The sequence below is a fragment of the Manis pentadactyla genome, chromosome 8 (genome assembly GCF_030020395.1).
Source record: "Manis pentadactyla isolate mManPen7 chromosome 8, mManPen7.hap1, whole genome shotgun sequence".
In the NCBI taxonomy this organism is placed as follows: domain Eukaryota; kingdom Metazoa; phylum Chordata; class Mammalia; order Pholidota; family Manidae; genus Manis; species Manis pentadactyla.
This window is the reverse complement of record NC_080026.1, coordinates 76,517,786-76,533,612: the sequence shown is the minus strand read 5'-3', so window position 1 is coordinate 76,533,612 and position 15,827 is coordinate 76,517,786. Positions and strand designations below refer to the sequence as shown.

Below are 15,827 nucleotides of genomic sequence, written 5' to 3'. Positions count from 1 at the left end.
CAACATCTTGGAAATATAAAAGAAATTCCTTGTTAATGAAACTTCTAAGTATTTACCAAAGAAACATTATAATAAATCCAAATAACTATTTTATTAGGTACCTAAAACCTTCCTAAATCACTGTCCTTTTACATAACATTTTTATATTTGTATAATCTAAAAATTTTATTAATATTTTATACTTTTCAAATGAAATACCCATTCCCATGTTTTATATTTAATCTGCTCTTTTACTGACACATTATATTTAGAGATTCCTGACTTCATCATAAAAGTCAATTAGAATATCTTCTACATGAGACCTATAAATATGCTTTGCATACACAAGCCAAAATATTCTTCTTCTTCTTATTTTCTAAACTCTACAACCTGACAACTAACCTCTAGAAAAATAATCCTTTTTGTCCTCTGCATTTATGTTCCAATTAGTCATAATTATTAGGTACCTCATGAAAAGACATGAACAGGTTACCACACATTTTCCTTATTGTTAAAAAGAAACTATAATCCATACAAGTGGTGTAAGATGAATAATATACACATTGGATATAAACTATGTAAAAAGATGCTTCAATATTATAGGACTGGTCTTATAAGGACGAATAGAAAGTCATGTTAATTGAAAGTACACAGGTAATTGTACATATTGATTCTGTTGTGCACCTTTTCTAGTCACTTTTTTTGCCCTTGAGTTAAGACAGACAATACAAATAACCAAATGAAAGGCAACAACAAGGTTAATGGAAACAATATAGTTCATCTATTGATATTTTATCACTAATGGAAAGAGGCAGTTTAAATATCCTTGGCTACACATTTTATATAATGTATGTGACTTAAATGTCACTATGAAAACCAAAGTATGAGCTTTCTCTACTTTATCTCGAGTAAAAGTTGCTACAAATTGAGTAAAAGGTGAAAATATCTAAATTTCTAAATATTTCCACAGGATGATCATTCTCAAAGGACTATTGGGAGAATCATATCAGCCCTCTGTAAAACTCACTACAGAACCATTTCAAATAATAAATTGCTGATAGGATTAAGTAGACATTATACAACCATTACTGCCAGCAGTTTCAATCAACAATGCCTTAAGCACATTGTAAGACGCATTCAGATAAGTAGACTTATTTTGTAAAAGTCTGGTAATACTTTAAGGAAATTTTCTAAAGTAATTGGTTGTTAGGTTTTAGAAAGTTATGTACATACCTCTTCATAATAAATACTCATTTAAGTTGTTTATTAGTTCCATAAAGCATGGTCAACAGCACCAGTTTAATACTTTAGGTCAACTGTTTAATGAGTAATAAATAAAAAATCTTCAAGTTAATGAAATTCAGCACTGAAAACACTATACACTTTCATCCTTCCCAGGTACAGCCAAATGTTTCACTATCTTGCAGTCTATGAACTTTATAAATCATTTTTGCAGTATGAATAGTTGGTTAATACATCATTAAAAATCTTTTCATTTATGTCTAACAGTAGAGTTGACCCTTAAAGACTAGTAAATATTTTGCTTTCATTATTTTTAGAATAAAATGACAACAAACAGAAAAAAAAAGTCATCTTATAAACATTTGCAAGAATATATTCAAGTCATGGAAATAAGTTTTTATCCTGTACCGTTGTTTTTCATGTGTGAAATACATCTTTTCCCCAAATAAGTATTTTATATTTATCAGGACGTGTCTAGAACAGAGATGGTGTAGAATATTTTTAATCCAGTAGGTCATATAGAATCAAACTGTGCTATTATATACCATTGAAATAAAATAGATTGCACATGGTCTGGTGTTCATATGGAAGGTCTGGGGCGCTAATTGTTTTTAGTAATGCAGGGACAAATCCTTGATCCTCCTGTCTTGATACTGCCACAAAATACATTTTTTACTGAGGAAATTTTTTAGCAAAAATTGTCTTCCCAGTTTTTCTCAGACTTTTTAAAAACATCCTTATCTATAATTTTAATTCAATCTGAAAATCCAAGACGTTTAATACTGATTTCTTTGTTTCCACCTTGCAGGAGAGGTTATGCATCAGAGGTAAGGGCCATCTGGTGTTATGTTCTATCAAGTTTCCTCAGGAAATATTTGCATTATAGGCAGCACTGACTTATATTCCTTCAAAACTAGGGTATTTTCCTTTATTTCAACAAAACATATAAATATACTATGCTATTTGTTGCTTTTTTGTTTGGGTCTTTAAGTCTATTATTCAGTGGGTGAACACAGATCAACTGCTCACCTTTTCAAAGATAAATTAATGTTTTAACCTCAATTACTATTTCTCAATATTGTGACATTCCCCCAAATTTCTTTTTCCTAAGCTATAAACCTAATTTAGAAACTGTGGGATTACTTAAATTTTGTTCTTTCTATCAGTCCAAGGCTCCTTCCTATCATATTAGGGCTTGAGATTGTAAAGAGTCAAAAGAAAAAAAAGTCAGACCATTAGAAAGCTTGGATTTTCTTTTGTGCTAATTTGTTTCTTGGTCTATACAAAAAACAAAACAAACAAAAAAACACCGGGCATTCTGGCCAACAGTATTTGACTAGCCACACTGTAAGTGGTGCTGTCTTTGAAGTCATTGAGAACCTAGCATACAGATTCTCAGTGAAGAGAATGAAATAAGGATATGACCTAATTGGCTAATAGTTCAGAATGTATGAATCCTAAGTTATTTGGAAATCAAGGTGAATGCACTTAGCATAATTGCTCTGGAGGAATAGAGGGATAATATAAGAACTAACAGATTAAATCAGAATATTTCTAACTTAAAACTTCCCACCCCTTTAAATGAACACCTTATCTAAACTAACTCACTAACATCTGTACCATGGAAAGTCTACCTTTTCAGTCAACTAGTTGTTCTAATGGTGATTTCAAACAGTTGGTTCATTGCTGGAATTATCTCCCAGAACTTCTATGCCCACTTTCCCAATACTTACTTTAAGATGTGTGTTGTATAACTACCACCTCCAATCCAAGGGCTGATAAGCCAAAATTTGACTCGTGTATCTTATTTCCAATCTGGCTAAAGTATAAATTTTTATGAAGCGGATCAATAGAGACCGTGTTTCCTTTATGAAAGAATGGGTCATGTGAGGAGGCAGAAGGAAGTGATGCCTGCAAAATCCGAGGAAGGATAATCCCCTAGTTACAGAAGCATTTCCAAAAACATTCTTAATGCCTGAGTATGAGCAGTCCACATTTTGGTAAAAAGAAAAATGGGAAGCATGTCTTATGATGATGACTATATTACAGTTATATTATTTTGTGTACTCTACCCTTCTTCCTAATGAACCTGATTACATTTAATGTGATTGGGGAGAAAAAAAAGGGACAATTTAAAACAAGGTTAAACTTGTTTAAAAACAATTGTGTAACATTTCCAAGTGCTTTTAGTACTATAAATAACTCTTTGTACTATGAGTACAAGTACTTTGTACATATAGTACTATGTACTATAAATTACTTGTTTTTATTTATTAAAGTTATTAACTTTTATGTTAATTAAAATGATGAAATTAAAGCGAAAAGTTATTTATACATTTTTCTTTATTAAGGTTATTAACTTCTGTGTTAAGTAAAACAATGATGAAATTAAAAACAAATTGTTTTTTATGTTCCAACATGAGTAGCCAAAATAGTATTTAATGTTGTTGGTAGCTACCACATAAGTAATAAAACATAATCCCAAGGTAACCAGTTTTAAGCTGTGATCTTTTTTTTTCTCTCTTCCCATCATAAGCTCCTTTTTCCATCTGAATTATTTTCTAAACCTTTTTCTATTTTAATTTCCTTTAGCAGCAACAGCAGCTGCTGAGACCTTCTCTTCTTAAACCAGAGGTATCAAGTTTCTTTTTCTTTCCAATTCGCTGAGCCTTCACAGTACTGGTCCATCTTACATGTAGATAGAGTTGGGTGCTGCCAAGGTGGCATGATTTTACAGGTCAAAGAAGAAAGGGCTTTACATTAAAAAAAAAAAAATCGATAAATAAGCAGATCACTTCCTCCTGCTTGCTAGTGGCAGAAATTCCAAGTTTTTAGCTTTATTCTCTAAGGAATTAGATGACTAAGACCTTTGCTCCTATTAAAAACAAGCTGGCATTGAATGAGACAAGTCATGAACCTGATCTGTCAGTTGCCTTCATGAACCTAGATTCATCAGAACTATTCCTGAGATGGGATTTAGATTAAACAAAGTTTGAGGAAAGAATGCTGACATCTTGTGCTGAAATAATAGAAGGAAGTAATTGGGTTATGACCAATGGTCTTTAATCATTTTGTGTGATTCAAAACCCTACCTTTGGGCACAGGTCTATTTCAAAGGGTCTAAGTCATTTTCTACTGCAATGAGAAAAATATATTCAGAGTTATATAGTAAATGCATGTCATTTATATTTATTGATTATGCTATATATACTGCCTAGATTTAAAAAAAATTAAAAGTGATGTAAATGTTAAGTATCTCTTTCCTTTGGCAGATTTAGTATTTTATAAGCTCCAGTTTAAAAAGGTATTTCTTTTATTCTTTTTCCTTAACAATAGAATCTTAGCTTTGCTAAAGAAAGGAATTTTGTGGTTAGAATTTACTCCCCAAAATCTGAAAGTTGAATGGCAGGAATTCAAACTTCTGTAAAGTTTTAGCAAACATTGCCATGGAGGCATCTCCATAGACTATTGAACCAGGTAATTCTGATTTAAAATCCAAATGCCAATTACTAGATGCAAAACCTTAGTCAACAGATGCATTTTCCTGAGCAACAGTTTCATCTTCTATAAAATGTTGGCAGTAATATTGAATACTCAAACTCCTACTCAGTAACTGGGACAGAGTAGGAAGAAATTGAGTAAATGGTAGTTGTTATTGGTATTTTTGTTTGATCATTTTATTATTATACTTTGGTCGAAAGATACTAAATTAAGTCTATATCTTCTCTGTGTGTTCAGCAAAAATGACTTTAAAACATTAAGCATTTGCCCATAAAGTCACTTTTAGAATGCTACCTAGTATAATTTTCCAAACTCTTAAGATTCTCCTGCTAAGGGGATGGCAATAGGGAGCAGCAAAAAGGGTCAACATTCTACTGTCTGTCCAGGTCATCCTAAGTCACCAGGTCCTTCTGCAATTTTTTTTTCTCTGAAGAGATGATGTTCTATCCTTCAGTAATAGCTGGTGCAAGAATCCAAGAGGGACCCTTCAGATTATTCCCTTCCACTAGCTCCCATGTCTTCTTACCCAACTCAGACTATGGATTGACTGAATCAGGGATTAAGTTTCCTGGGTTTTTTCCCAGTTGCTTCTATCCTATTATATATTTTGAAGTCATCCACTGCCGGATATGTGTTGTAGCTAGCAAGAGCTGAGCTCTATTTTCCTTTTAGGAAAAAAATAGTATGAATTTGTAAAGATAATTATTTAATTTTTAAAATCTGAAATCCACCAAGTTACATTATGTCTCCATAAATACTTGTTTTTATTACTGCTGTAAGTTATTAAAATTCTATTGCAAAACCATTTTTTTAAATTGTTAAGAACATGTAACTTGAGGTTTTCTTTCTTAACAAATTTTTAAGTGTGTAATACAATATTGTTAACTATAAGCACAGTGTTTTACAGCAGACCTTTAGAACTTTTTCATCTTGCATAATTAAAACTTCATACCTATTGCATAGCAACTCTCCATTTCCCCTTACCCCCAGCAACCATCATTCTACTTTCTGCTTCTATGAATTTGACTCTTTTAGGTATCTTGTATAAGTAAAATCATGCAGCATTTGTCCTATGACTGGCTTATTTCACTTAGGATAATGTTTTCAAGGTTCATCCATGTTGTCACATACAGCAGGACTTGTTTCTTTTTTAAGGCTGAGTAATATTCCATTGTAATTACTTTGGGTTTAAGAAGCAGCAAAAGTCTAAACCTACCAATATGAAACATAAGTATTTTTAAAGTATTTAGTTTTGATAACTTAAATTTAGACATTCACCTTGTCCCAGTTTCTTATTGGTCTCTCTTGACCTCATTCCCCACCCCTTTTCCTATAATAAACATTTTTTTGTTAAAACAAAACTACAGACATAAAAGTACACAAATCATATTGCACAGGTAGATGGATTTTACAGAGTTCATGTGCCCTACCTCCTGGCTTTTCAAAAGCCCCTCCATGTCAACACTCAGATGTTATTTCTCCTTTCCCTAACCACTCATCTGGCACCTTTTTTTTCCCCCAACATAAATACTTGAATATTTAAAATATGTAAAGTCATATATATGTGTGTGTGTGTGTGTGTGTGCATATATATATATATATACATATATATATATATATGTTTCTTTAAGCTATAAATGACAAAATTATAAGACATTCAAAGTGTACATTGCAGTGATTTGATATATAGAGATATTATGAATGAATTCCCATTATCTAGGTAATTAGCAGGTCCATAACCTTTTGTATTTATGTCTTTTGATGAGAACGTTTAAGCTGTACTCCCTTAGCAAATTTCAATTACACAATACAGTGTTTTCAATGGTAATCACCATGTTTTACACTAGATCTTCAGACTTTATTCATCTTAGAGCTTAAGTTCTTTTACCAAGTTCTTATTCCTCAGCCTACAGCCCCTGATGGCCACTATTCTCTGTTTCTACACTTTGACTTCTTATTTTTGTATTTTTTATATTCCACATGTAAGTGATACCATGCAGTGTTTGTCTTTCTTTTTCTGGTTTGTTTCACTTAACATAATGCCCTCAAGTTCCATCCATGTTGTCACAAATAATAGTATATCCTTCTTTCTAAATGTAGGATATTGTTGTGGGATGTACTGGTAAATGCATTGGTTCCAGCTTTTGGCTGTGACAAATGAGGTATTTCAGGGCACAATTGTACACACTTATGTTGGGGATATAAATTGAACTATATTGAATTTCTGTGAGAAGATATACATATACTTGACTTTAGTATTCTTGCCAAATATTTTCCAAATGTTGCTAATTTATAAGATCTCCAAAAGTGTATGATAGTTCCAGTCACTCCATGTCACTGTCAAAACATGATATTATTGGTCTTTTTCCTTTTCAAAAACTTTTAGTTATTCTAATAGGTAAGCTGAAGCAGTTTTAACATCAAAACCTCATTCCTTTGCAGTTGGTTCACTCAGTATTTGTAAACTGTAAAGCCATCAAATAGTAAAGTAGAGGTATTAAAAAGTTAAATTAACATTGAAAGACATAATATAAATGAATGGAGTCTATTAGATGTTAACAAAAAGAACAGGTGGGAGATCCCATGGTGACTGTGTATAGACATAAAACAGTATGTCTGAGGATACACTAGTAACCGCAAGAAAACATGATTGCTCTAAGGAGTAGTGCCAGCAATTAAATTCAAGACATGTAAAATCATGAGGGCAGTGTTCCTATTTTTTTATTTTTCAAAAGAAATCAAAATCCAGATTTTTTTTAAAACATTTTCTGATTAGAATTTTGGCAACTAATTCAATTTTTCTAATGATGTTTGCTAAACAAAGTACAAATGAGGTTCATTGGCCATATCCTTCATTCAGGCTGTGAATGTCCACATTTTCAATATCTTTCTTCCCTCAGAGGATGTCTTTACCTGCCTGATTCATTACTCTACTTGAGCCAATAAAATTAATTCTTACAAATAATATGTCTTAGAAATAAGTACCCGCCTATTTTCCTGTGGATACCTAGATGGTTTCCTCCCTGCCTTTCCTTACTTCACTGTAAAATTAATTGGTTTATCTCTGTAGTTCAACCTACTAAAATGTTAAAATATCATTAAAAGGGAAATAAAACTGAATGTAATAGTTACTTACAACTAGTTCTATATGTGTGTCTCAGGAAAAACATCTTTCTTTAAGAACAGAGTGACAAAAGTCAGTATTGTCTAGAATTTAGAACTGGAAACCTTGACAGGGCCTGTTCCCTGCCAAATTTCTCTTTTAAAAAAATTCAGAGTTAGTGATATGCTTTAAAACGTAAATATCCCTGGGAGATAGCACATATTAATGTTTTGTATTGATGTATAAATGGTATTATCAGATCCTTTTCATAAGAATAGCTTTTGATGAATAGAATTGTTCTAGATACTAGAAAACTGTTATTAGAAGATGAAATAATGCTGAAAATAACATTCTTTTTCTAATTTTCCTTAAAGCCGAGGTCTGTTAAAAATATAAGTTAAAATAGAGTGAAATATTGAAAGTCTATTGGTACTTTATAAAATTATTCAAAAACAAGTTCTCATCTGTAATCACTGGCAGACTTACCATAAGAAAAAATTTATTTTTTTACATCTTTAGTTCTGATAACTTTATTTCATGTAAAATAGTTATAGCCAGAGAAAAATATTTGAACACGTTTAACTAACATTTGTAAGTAAACTTATTTTGGCAGGAGTGTTTTGAGAGTCATCAAATCTAGGTCTGGAATTCTGACTTTGAGCTAAAATATGATAAGAATTTATTTTCAAATGCAATTTCTCTTTTTGAACAATAGGAGTTATCCACGGAGTCTGGAATTGATCCTGGCCAGGAATATGGACAAGAGTATTACAGTTATGAGCATGGGTACAATGTCAGATTTTTTTATCCAGTATCTTAATATTTTTATGACTAATGATTTATTAAGTGATTATTATTACTAGTATTTGTCTTATAAATTCCATTTCATCAGTTTCACCTTTGAACGTGAGTTATATATCTAGTTTTATGTACTAATTTCATTCAAGTTCTATCCACCTTTCTATATTGAGTTCTGTTTTGATGTTCTATATTGATATTGACTATAACTAAAAATTCAGTAAAATTATTCAGTTATCTAAGTGAGAAATAGAAGTCAAACATATTTGCTCAATTCCTGAATTCACCATTTCTTTCATATGAGATGTTTAACACTTTATCTAACCAGTCATCCTTAAGATTTGCCCAAGAGAAATTAAGAAGAAAATGTACTTTAAAATCCAGGTAGAAGCATTTCAAAAGTTACTTCTACACAGATAAGTTAATTGAAAAATATAGTAGAAGAATGTAAAGACCATTACAGATCATGTTTGAGACAGATCTTTATTTTAGAGACTTTATGTTCTGAATAAGCTTATTATATAAGGAACAATATGTCTTTCTTTTTACTCCCCTTTCTCCAAAAGTTTAAATCTGAAATAACTCAGTACTTTTTATTTTTATTCCAGGGCACCGTTATGGCCAAAATCATTGGTCATCAGGTTATAGTTCTTAACCTGTGGTTTTATAACTAGTTTACAAAGGCACCCAATAGATGCTACATAAATATTTGTTGTTTGAATGATGCAGAAAAAGAGAAAAACAGAGACCAGTTATGGTTACACAGACCACATGAAAACATGTTTATAGTTGTAAGTTTCTGTTACAGGTATGAAATGCCTCAATATGGAAGTCGCCGTCGTTTGTTACCACCTGTTGGACAAGAGGAATATGGTGAGGTAGTTGGTGAAGCTGATGAGGAATATGAAGAGGAAGAGGTAATTACTATAATTTTCTTATGTAAGGTTAATATTACAACACCAGTATTTTTTAACGTTATTTGAATAGCAGGCTACATAGTGTTTCAAAAATCAGAAATCCTATTCATTTGTTTTCCATAGAAATTTAATAATGCTGGCCATGTCATTGCCTTGTCTACAGAAATTCATTTTTATGTTTATTTTCTCCTATGAAATGTCAAACACCTAGAATAAAGCCACAATAAAATTTACATTTTCTAAAATCCTAAATGTTACCCCATAAATAAAATATTATAACCACATACAATAAAATATGTTTTGCAAAACAGTAGTAACTTTGGTTCCCACATTATCTAGCATACCTGAAAGTCATGAAAAAGTGCATTCTCCATCTTTCAGGTATTAGAAAAAAGTAGAATATTACCACCAATATTATTAATGGAAGTTTGTCATTTGTGTTTAAAGTTAACATGAGTCATTTATATCAGATTCTTATACTTTGCCTTCAATATTTCCTTGGACCATTTATCCCCCCCCAAAAAAGTCACTCAAATAAACTTCACTGTTGTTTTACCCTGTTCAAAATTAAGAAAATAGTTAAATTTTCCATAAACTATTCAGATAAACTATCATAATTTCCTGATTCTTTAGAATTTTGTTAAAAGAAATACATAAAAACATTAATCAAAGTCTAGGAATGGGAAAAGGAAAAGGTAATAATTATATCTTTCTCTTTCGATCTAAGATGCAAAATAAATTTTGAATAACAAAAAGAATGAGAAAACATTAGATTTTGGTATTATAAAGTACAATCCAAAACTAAAATAATTTACTTTTCCTTGATCACATTCTGTGTCTATGCAGTGGGGATAAACAGTAGAGAATTGTGTGATTGTTCCCTGGAAGTAGTTCTGTAACACACAAGAAACTCACTTTGCAGACTCATTCCTCCTGCTTAGTTTATGTGAGACAGAGTCATGTCATAACCATCCTCCAGCTGATGCTTCAATTGCATTTTCATGATTTTCAGGAAAAGGCCAAGGAAATAAAAAAACCGAAAGTTGAAATTAGAGAGCCTAGTGAGGAGGAAGTAGTTGTTACTCTGGAAAAACCACCAGCACCTGAGCCTACATACACAACATGGAAGAGAGCCAGGATATTCCCGATGATCTTTAAGAAAGTTAGAGGACTGGCGGACAGAAGAGAGGTCACTGGCCTGGAGGGTGAGGAGTGGCAGAGAGGCCTTGAGGAAGAAGATAAGGATTATTTGAAGTTAACTCTGGACCAAGATGAAGCTACAGAAAGCACCGTAGAGTCAGAGGAAGAATCCTCAAGTGACTACACTGAGTACAGTGAGGAGGAGTCTGAGTTCAGTGAGTCTGAGACAACGGAGGAGGGGTCTGGATCAGAGACACGGTCAGAGGAGGAGGAAAGTTCTACGCCTGCATCAGAAGAGTCAGAATCTACAGAGTCAGAAGGAGAAAAGGCAAGGAAAAACATCTTTATTGCAAGAAGACGACCCGTTGCTCAAGAGGTCAAGGAAGTCGAAGGCAGAAAAGAAGCAGCACCCAAAGAGCCAGAAGTGCCAAAGGTGGAAGAAGAAGAGCACCCAGCGGGAGAGGACAGCGAGCTGGCCGCTGAGCGGGAACCGACAGGCCGTGAGTCTCAAGATGCCACTGAGGAGGGCAGTGCAGAATCAGCTTCGGTCGAAAGCAGTTTGGAAAGTGAGGAGGAGTCAGGATCGGTCAGCAGCAGTAGTGAAAGTCAGTCCGGAGGTCCATGGGGCTTTCAGGTGCCAGAGTACGAATCAAGGAAGCGTGCACCCCGACGGAAGTCTCCGGGAGCCAGTGAGGGTTACAACACAGCCCTCTGAAAGAGATGGCAGTAGGTGGGAGTTTGCGGTGCTGAGTGCCCCTGTGTGCAGTGCTTCTGTGTGTTCTCTGAAGCGCCACTTGATGCGGAGGAAACCGATCATGATTTTTATCTGATTTAAGATTAGAAGCATGCCAGAAAAGTGATATCTAGGCTTCCAGATACATTTGTGTATTAGAGTGTTATTAAAACTGACTTATCTTTCCTATATTAGTAATTCAGAAGACACACGATAAGTTAATCAATATTTAATATTTTCCAGTAGGATTCTGTTCATGCAGTGTGACCTTCTGTATTACCAGTGAGGCCCTTCCTATTGAAATGGATTATGGAATATATAGGGTGCTATTTATATTGTCTTTTGAAAGCAAATGCTTAGGACAAGCTGCAGCAAATGAGATCTCTAAAAGTCTACTTCTGCATATATGTGTATTTCAACTTGCAAAAGTATATCAGAAATATCATGGGTGTATTCACCTAGGTTTGTACCTGGAGCTTTCAAATATTAGGAATTAAATGAAATAAATATTTTGAAAAATAAATTTATTACCATTTCTTTTCCATTATGGATATGAGTTAAAGAGAATATAGAAAAAATAAATTGTAACAGTTATAATTTTGGCCTTGGGTAAGTAAACATAATGATTTTGAAATACTATCCTGAAATCAAAAAGCATGGCTTACTTACGGCAATGGGTTAGCAGTTTACATATCCCAAAAATGCAATAGTATTTTGAGAATACTGTTTTAACCTTTGCTTCTTGCCATTTCTAATCTGGATTGGTAAGAGAAAAATAAATTTGTGAAAAGGCTATTGTGTTCCAGTTGCTTACTAAAGGAAAATTTACAATAATTAGTTTTCATTTTTTGTGTAATACTAAAAAAAGAAAATGCAACCTGAGAAGATATTTTCTTTTCAGTTACATATTTAAATGAGATGACCCAGAAAACACAGGATACTTCAAGTGAATAAATGCATTAAATTATACATAAAGTGTGGCTAATAATGAAAGATTAATTAGAATGCAGGTTTAAAAATATCTTTAAAATACTGGGTATGGAAGTATCAATATGAACAGAATACACAAACGCTGTGTCTTTCTTTCAAGTTAACTTTTCTGAAAAGTATAGCAGCTCTCAAACAATGATTCAGATCTTAGTCAACTATAAATTATACACATTTTATTTTTCACATGGAGCAGTGATTTGATCTAAAAGAATAAAGTGCTTCCAGAAATGTCTGTTTCCTAACTCAGCAACACTCTCTTCAGAAATTAGGAAGCTCTAAAACCAACTGGTGGAAAAGAAACTGATGTTAATAAGAGTTGCTTCCCTCTACTTCCTTTGAGTTATTTACCTTTGAGAGCTACTACCTAAGATTTTGAATTTTACAGGCATTGTAATCTTTGATCTTTTAATGCCTTTGATAATGACTCACATACTGATTTTTTTTTCACAGTGGGCAAGAAAAAGAATGATCAAGTTAGTTGTTGATCGAGATCATGAAACTAGCTCAGCTGGAGAAGACAGTGCACCTGAATGTCAGAGAAACCGTCTTCACAATACTAATATTCACAGTAACATCAATGGCAATATATATATTGCACAGAATGGTTCTGTGGTGAGAACCCGCCGGGCCTGCCTCACTGATAACTTAAAAATTGCTTCTCCCATGCGATTAGGAAGGCACTTTAAGAAACTAGACAAATTGGCAGTAACTCATGAGGAGAATGTCCCTCTGAACACATTATCCAAGGGGCCATTTTCTGCTGAGAAAATGAACACAGGACCAACTCTGGTTACATTTGCCCCTTGCCCTGTGGGGACTGAGAGAACAGCCGCAAAGCCATTGGGGAAGAGGCTGAAAAGCACAGTTGAACAGGAGTCTACAGTTGACAGTAAGAACATCAAGGAGGCACTGGAATTTCACAGTGACCACACGCAATCAGATGAAGAAGAGCTTTGGATGGGCCCCTGGAACAACCTCCATATACCAATGACGAAACTGTGACCAATTTTTTAAAAGTTAGTTTGATTTTTACTTCAGTTTTTGATAAATTGTGCTTTTTATCGTCCCTGAGAAAACAATGTATGGAATTTATATCATGCACACAAGCTAAAAGTTTGAACGATATGCTTTAAAGTTTAAAGAGACAGATTTGCACTCCCATTTGTATCTATTTAATTGTTCTTCCCAGAAAATCTTTTTGGACAGACTCTCAATTCACTAAATAACATATCATGTAAACATTTAGCTGCTCTGTTGGGTCTTGAATTTTATTTTCATTTTAATAAACAAGAGATAATTTACTAAGTAATCATTTATATTTTGTTGATTAACATAGATTATTCTTCATCCCTAGCTTCACAGAGCTCGTTTTGGGACATGTAGTTTACTTTTCATAAAAAAATGGAAAAAAATTCTAGTAAAAGATTTTACAGGTAATGGGTTTATACAGCTGCTGTCTACAACATCCTGATTTTTAATGAAAGATAGAATTACAAAGTGAGAGTTAATTTGGGAATGTTCTGTATATCATGTAGAATCATGAACCTATTTTCCTTATTGTCCAATATAAAGTTTTTCAGATTTTTACCTATGTGTATATTGACCTTTTAAGGAATACTTGAAGTCATATCTCATTTATAGATATCACCCACAGTTTTCCCTGGCACATGCCCCCCACTTCCCTCCCCACAGCCCCACACACAAACACACACACACTCTACGAACACCATGCATAATGAACATAATTAAGTTTAGCCATTCAAGTTAAAGAATTTTTTGGAGCATCAGAGAAATCTCACCCCAGAGAAAGCTTACTGAGGTGGGAAAGGGTCAAACAAGCAATGATGCATCTAGAACCACAGCGTCAATACAGATGTAGTAAGATCGCAGAAGTCTCACGTTAATGTCATTGGAAAATAATATTTCATAAACTCAGTATAAAGGAACTTGTGAAGGTTAAGAATTTATATAGTATGTGAAATGCTCATAAAGGCCATAAGTCCATAACTTACAATGTATTATAGTATATCACTTCTCCCAGCTCCAGTTTATTTATAGAATATTTCTAATGCACAATATTCATGTGCATAAAGTGCAGAACCAGAAAATGGTTGTCTGGGCATTTTTTAAATCAAAGAACAGTCTTGATTTTTCACCATTGAACAAAGCACAATTTTTCACCATTAACAGAAAATGAAGTATCCTTTCAAAAAAAAAATCCCCAAAACCTGCCTTGTGTATTGCCTACTCTCCAGATGTAAAAATGATGAAACAATATAATTCAAGAGAATTCAGAATTCTGTTGACTGTGGCTTAGTGTGATAGAGCTCACAATACTTTCACAGTATTGACTAAATTCAGATTTCAATAAAATCTTTCATGCATGCTTATTTTTATGGTTGAAAATTGAGTAATGCACTATTATTTCCCTTTTAATATGTTTCATATTTTAAAAGTTTGTTTATTTTGATGCTATTTCCTATTTCCAAAGTGAATGAATTGTATGTAACATAAACTTGCCAACTGAGTAGTATGTTTTAACTTGAGATGTCAAAAGTATTTGAATTCAAATACAGTAACATCTTATTTATCTGATATTATTGGAAATTAATGCATTCTATACCCTTGCTAGAAAAGCTGTAAGCACCAGCTGGGAGTGTATTAGAAATATAGAATTTTGCCTATACCCCCCAGATCAACTAAATAAGAATCCATGTTCTAGTAGGATCCCAATGTGGTTTGTGTTTGTAAATTTTGAGAAGTAATTATCTATATGGTTGAACATCGGGGCTTACTCCTTAAAGCACCAAAGCAATGTGTTTAGTATGAAATAATTTGGATAGATGTTAGATTAAAAATACAATATTTTCCTACTTGCTCAATCAGATTACTAGGTGTAATTTAATATTGTCCTGATGTCCCAGGGTCATCTCAATTGGTATCCCATGATCTTCTCTCTGCATAGAACTTTATGTACTTTTTCTCTTTTCAGGCTGTGATAGTTAACTAATTTTGTCACTGTGCCTCTCTAAAGTATCTTCCAGTTTACTTCTAATTTCCTGGTGAGAAAGTTTGCCTTTGTTTTGCTTGCTGTTATTGAAAAACCATTAAACCTGAGATAAGGATCAGGTATGTGGGTTCAAGCAAAAGTTTTGTGATTCTCAGAAGCATTTTGGTGTCACTGGTGAGTCTGAGCACTATTCTAGAGATCTGAAGTTGGCAGAAGACTAGTGCCCTGATATATAAGACGTCACTGTATTTTAAAGTTCAATATTTACAAGGTATTTGCAAAATACTACAAGCTACTTAGCAGACATATTTCAGCAATTTCCAGTTGATCATTTCAGTAAAAGTAATCATGAAGTTAATCTATCCCTAAGTTAATGGAGAAAGTATAAAGGTATGTAGTATTTATACAGAGAAA

The 15,827-nt window shown here is 33.1% G+C and overlaps 1 protein-coding gene across 1 annotated transcript in view; it reads left to right on the top strand.

The window, feature by feature from the left end:
- The window catches only part of PCDH15 (protocadherin related 15), a 761,207-nt gene extending 746,294 nt beyond the window's left edge, over positions 1–14,913 (top strand). The window contains exons 35-39 of the mRNA XM_057505880.1: positions 2,030–2,048; positions 3,814–3,855; positions 8,541–8,611; positions 9,432–9,540; positions 12,854–14,913. Of these exons, the coding sequence (XP_057361863.1) occupies positions 2,030–2,048; positions 3,814–3,855; positions 8,541–8,611; positions 9,432–9,540; positions 12,854–13,405 (793 nt within the window). The 3' untranslated portion in view covers positions 13,406–14,913. The remainder of the gene's footprint in view (positions 1–2,029; positions 2,049–3,813; positions 3,856–8,540; positions 8,612–9,431; positions 9,541–12,853) is intronic.
- The last annotated feature ends 914 nt before the right edge of the window (positions 14,914–15,827 follow it).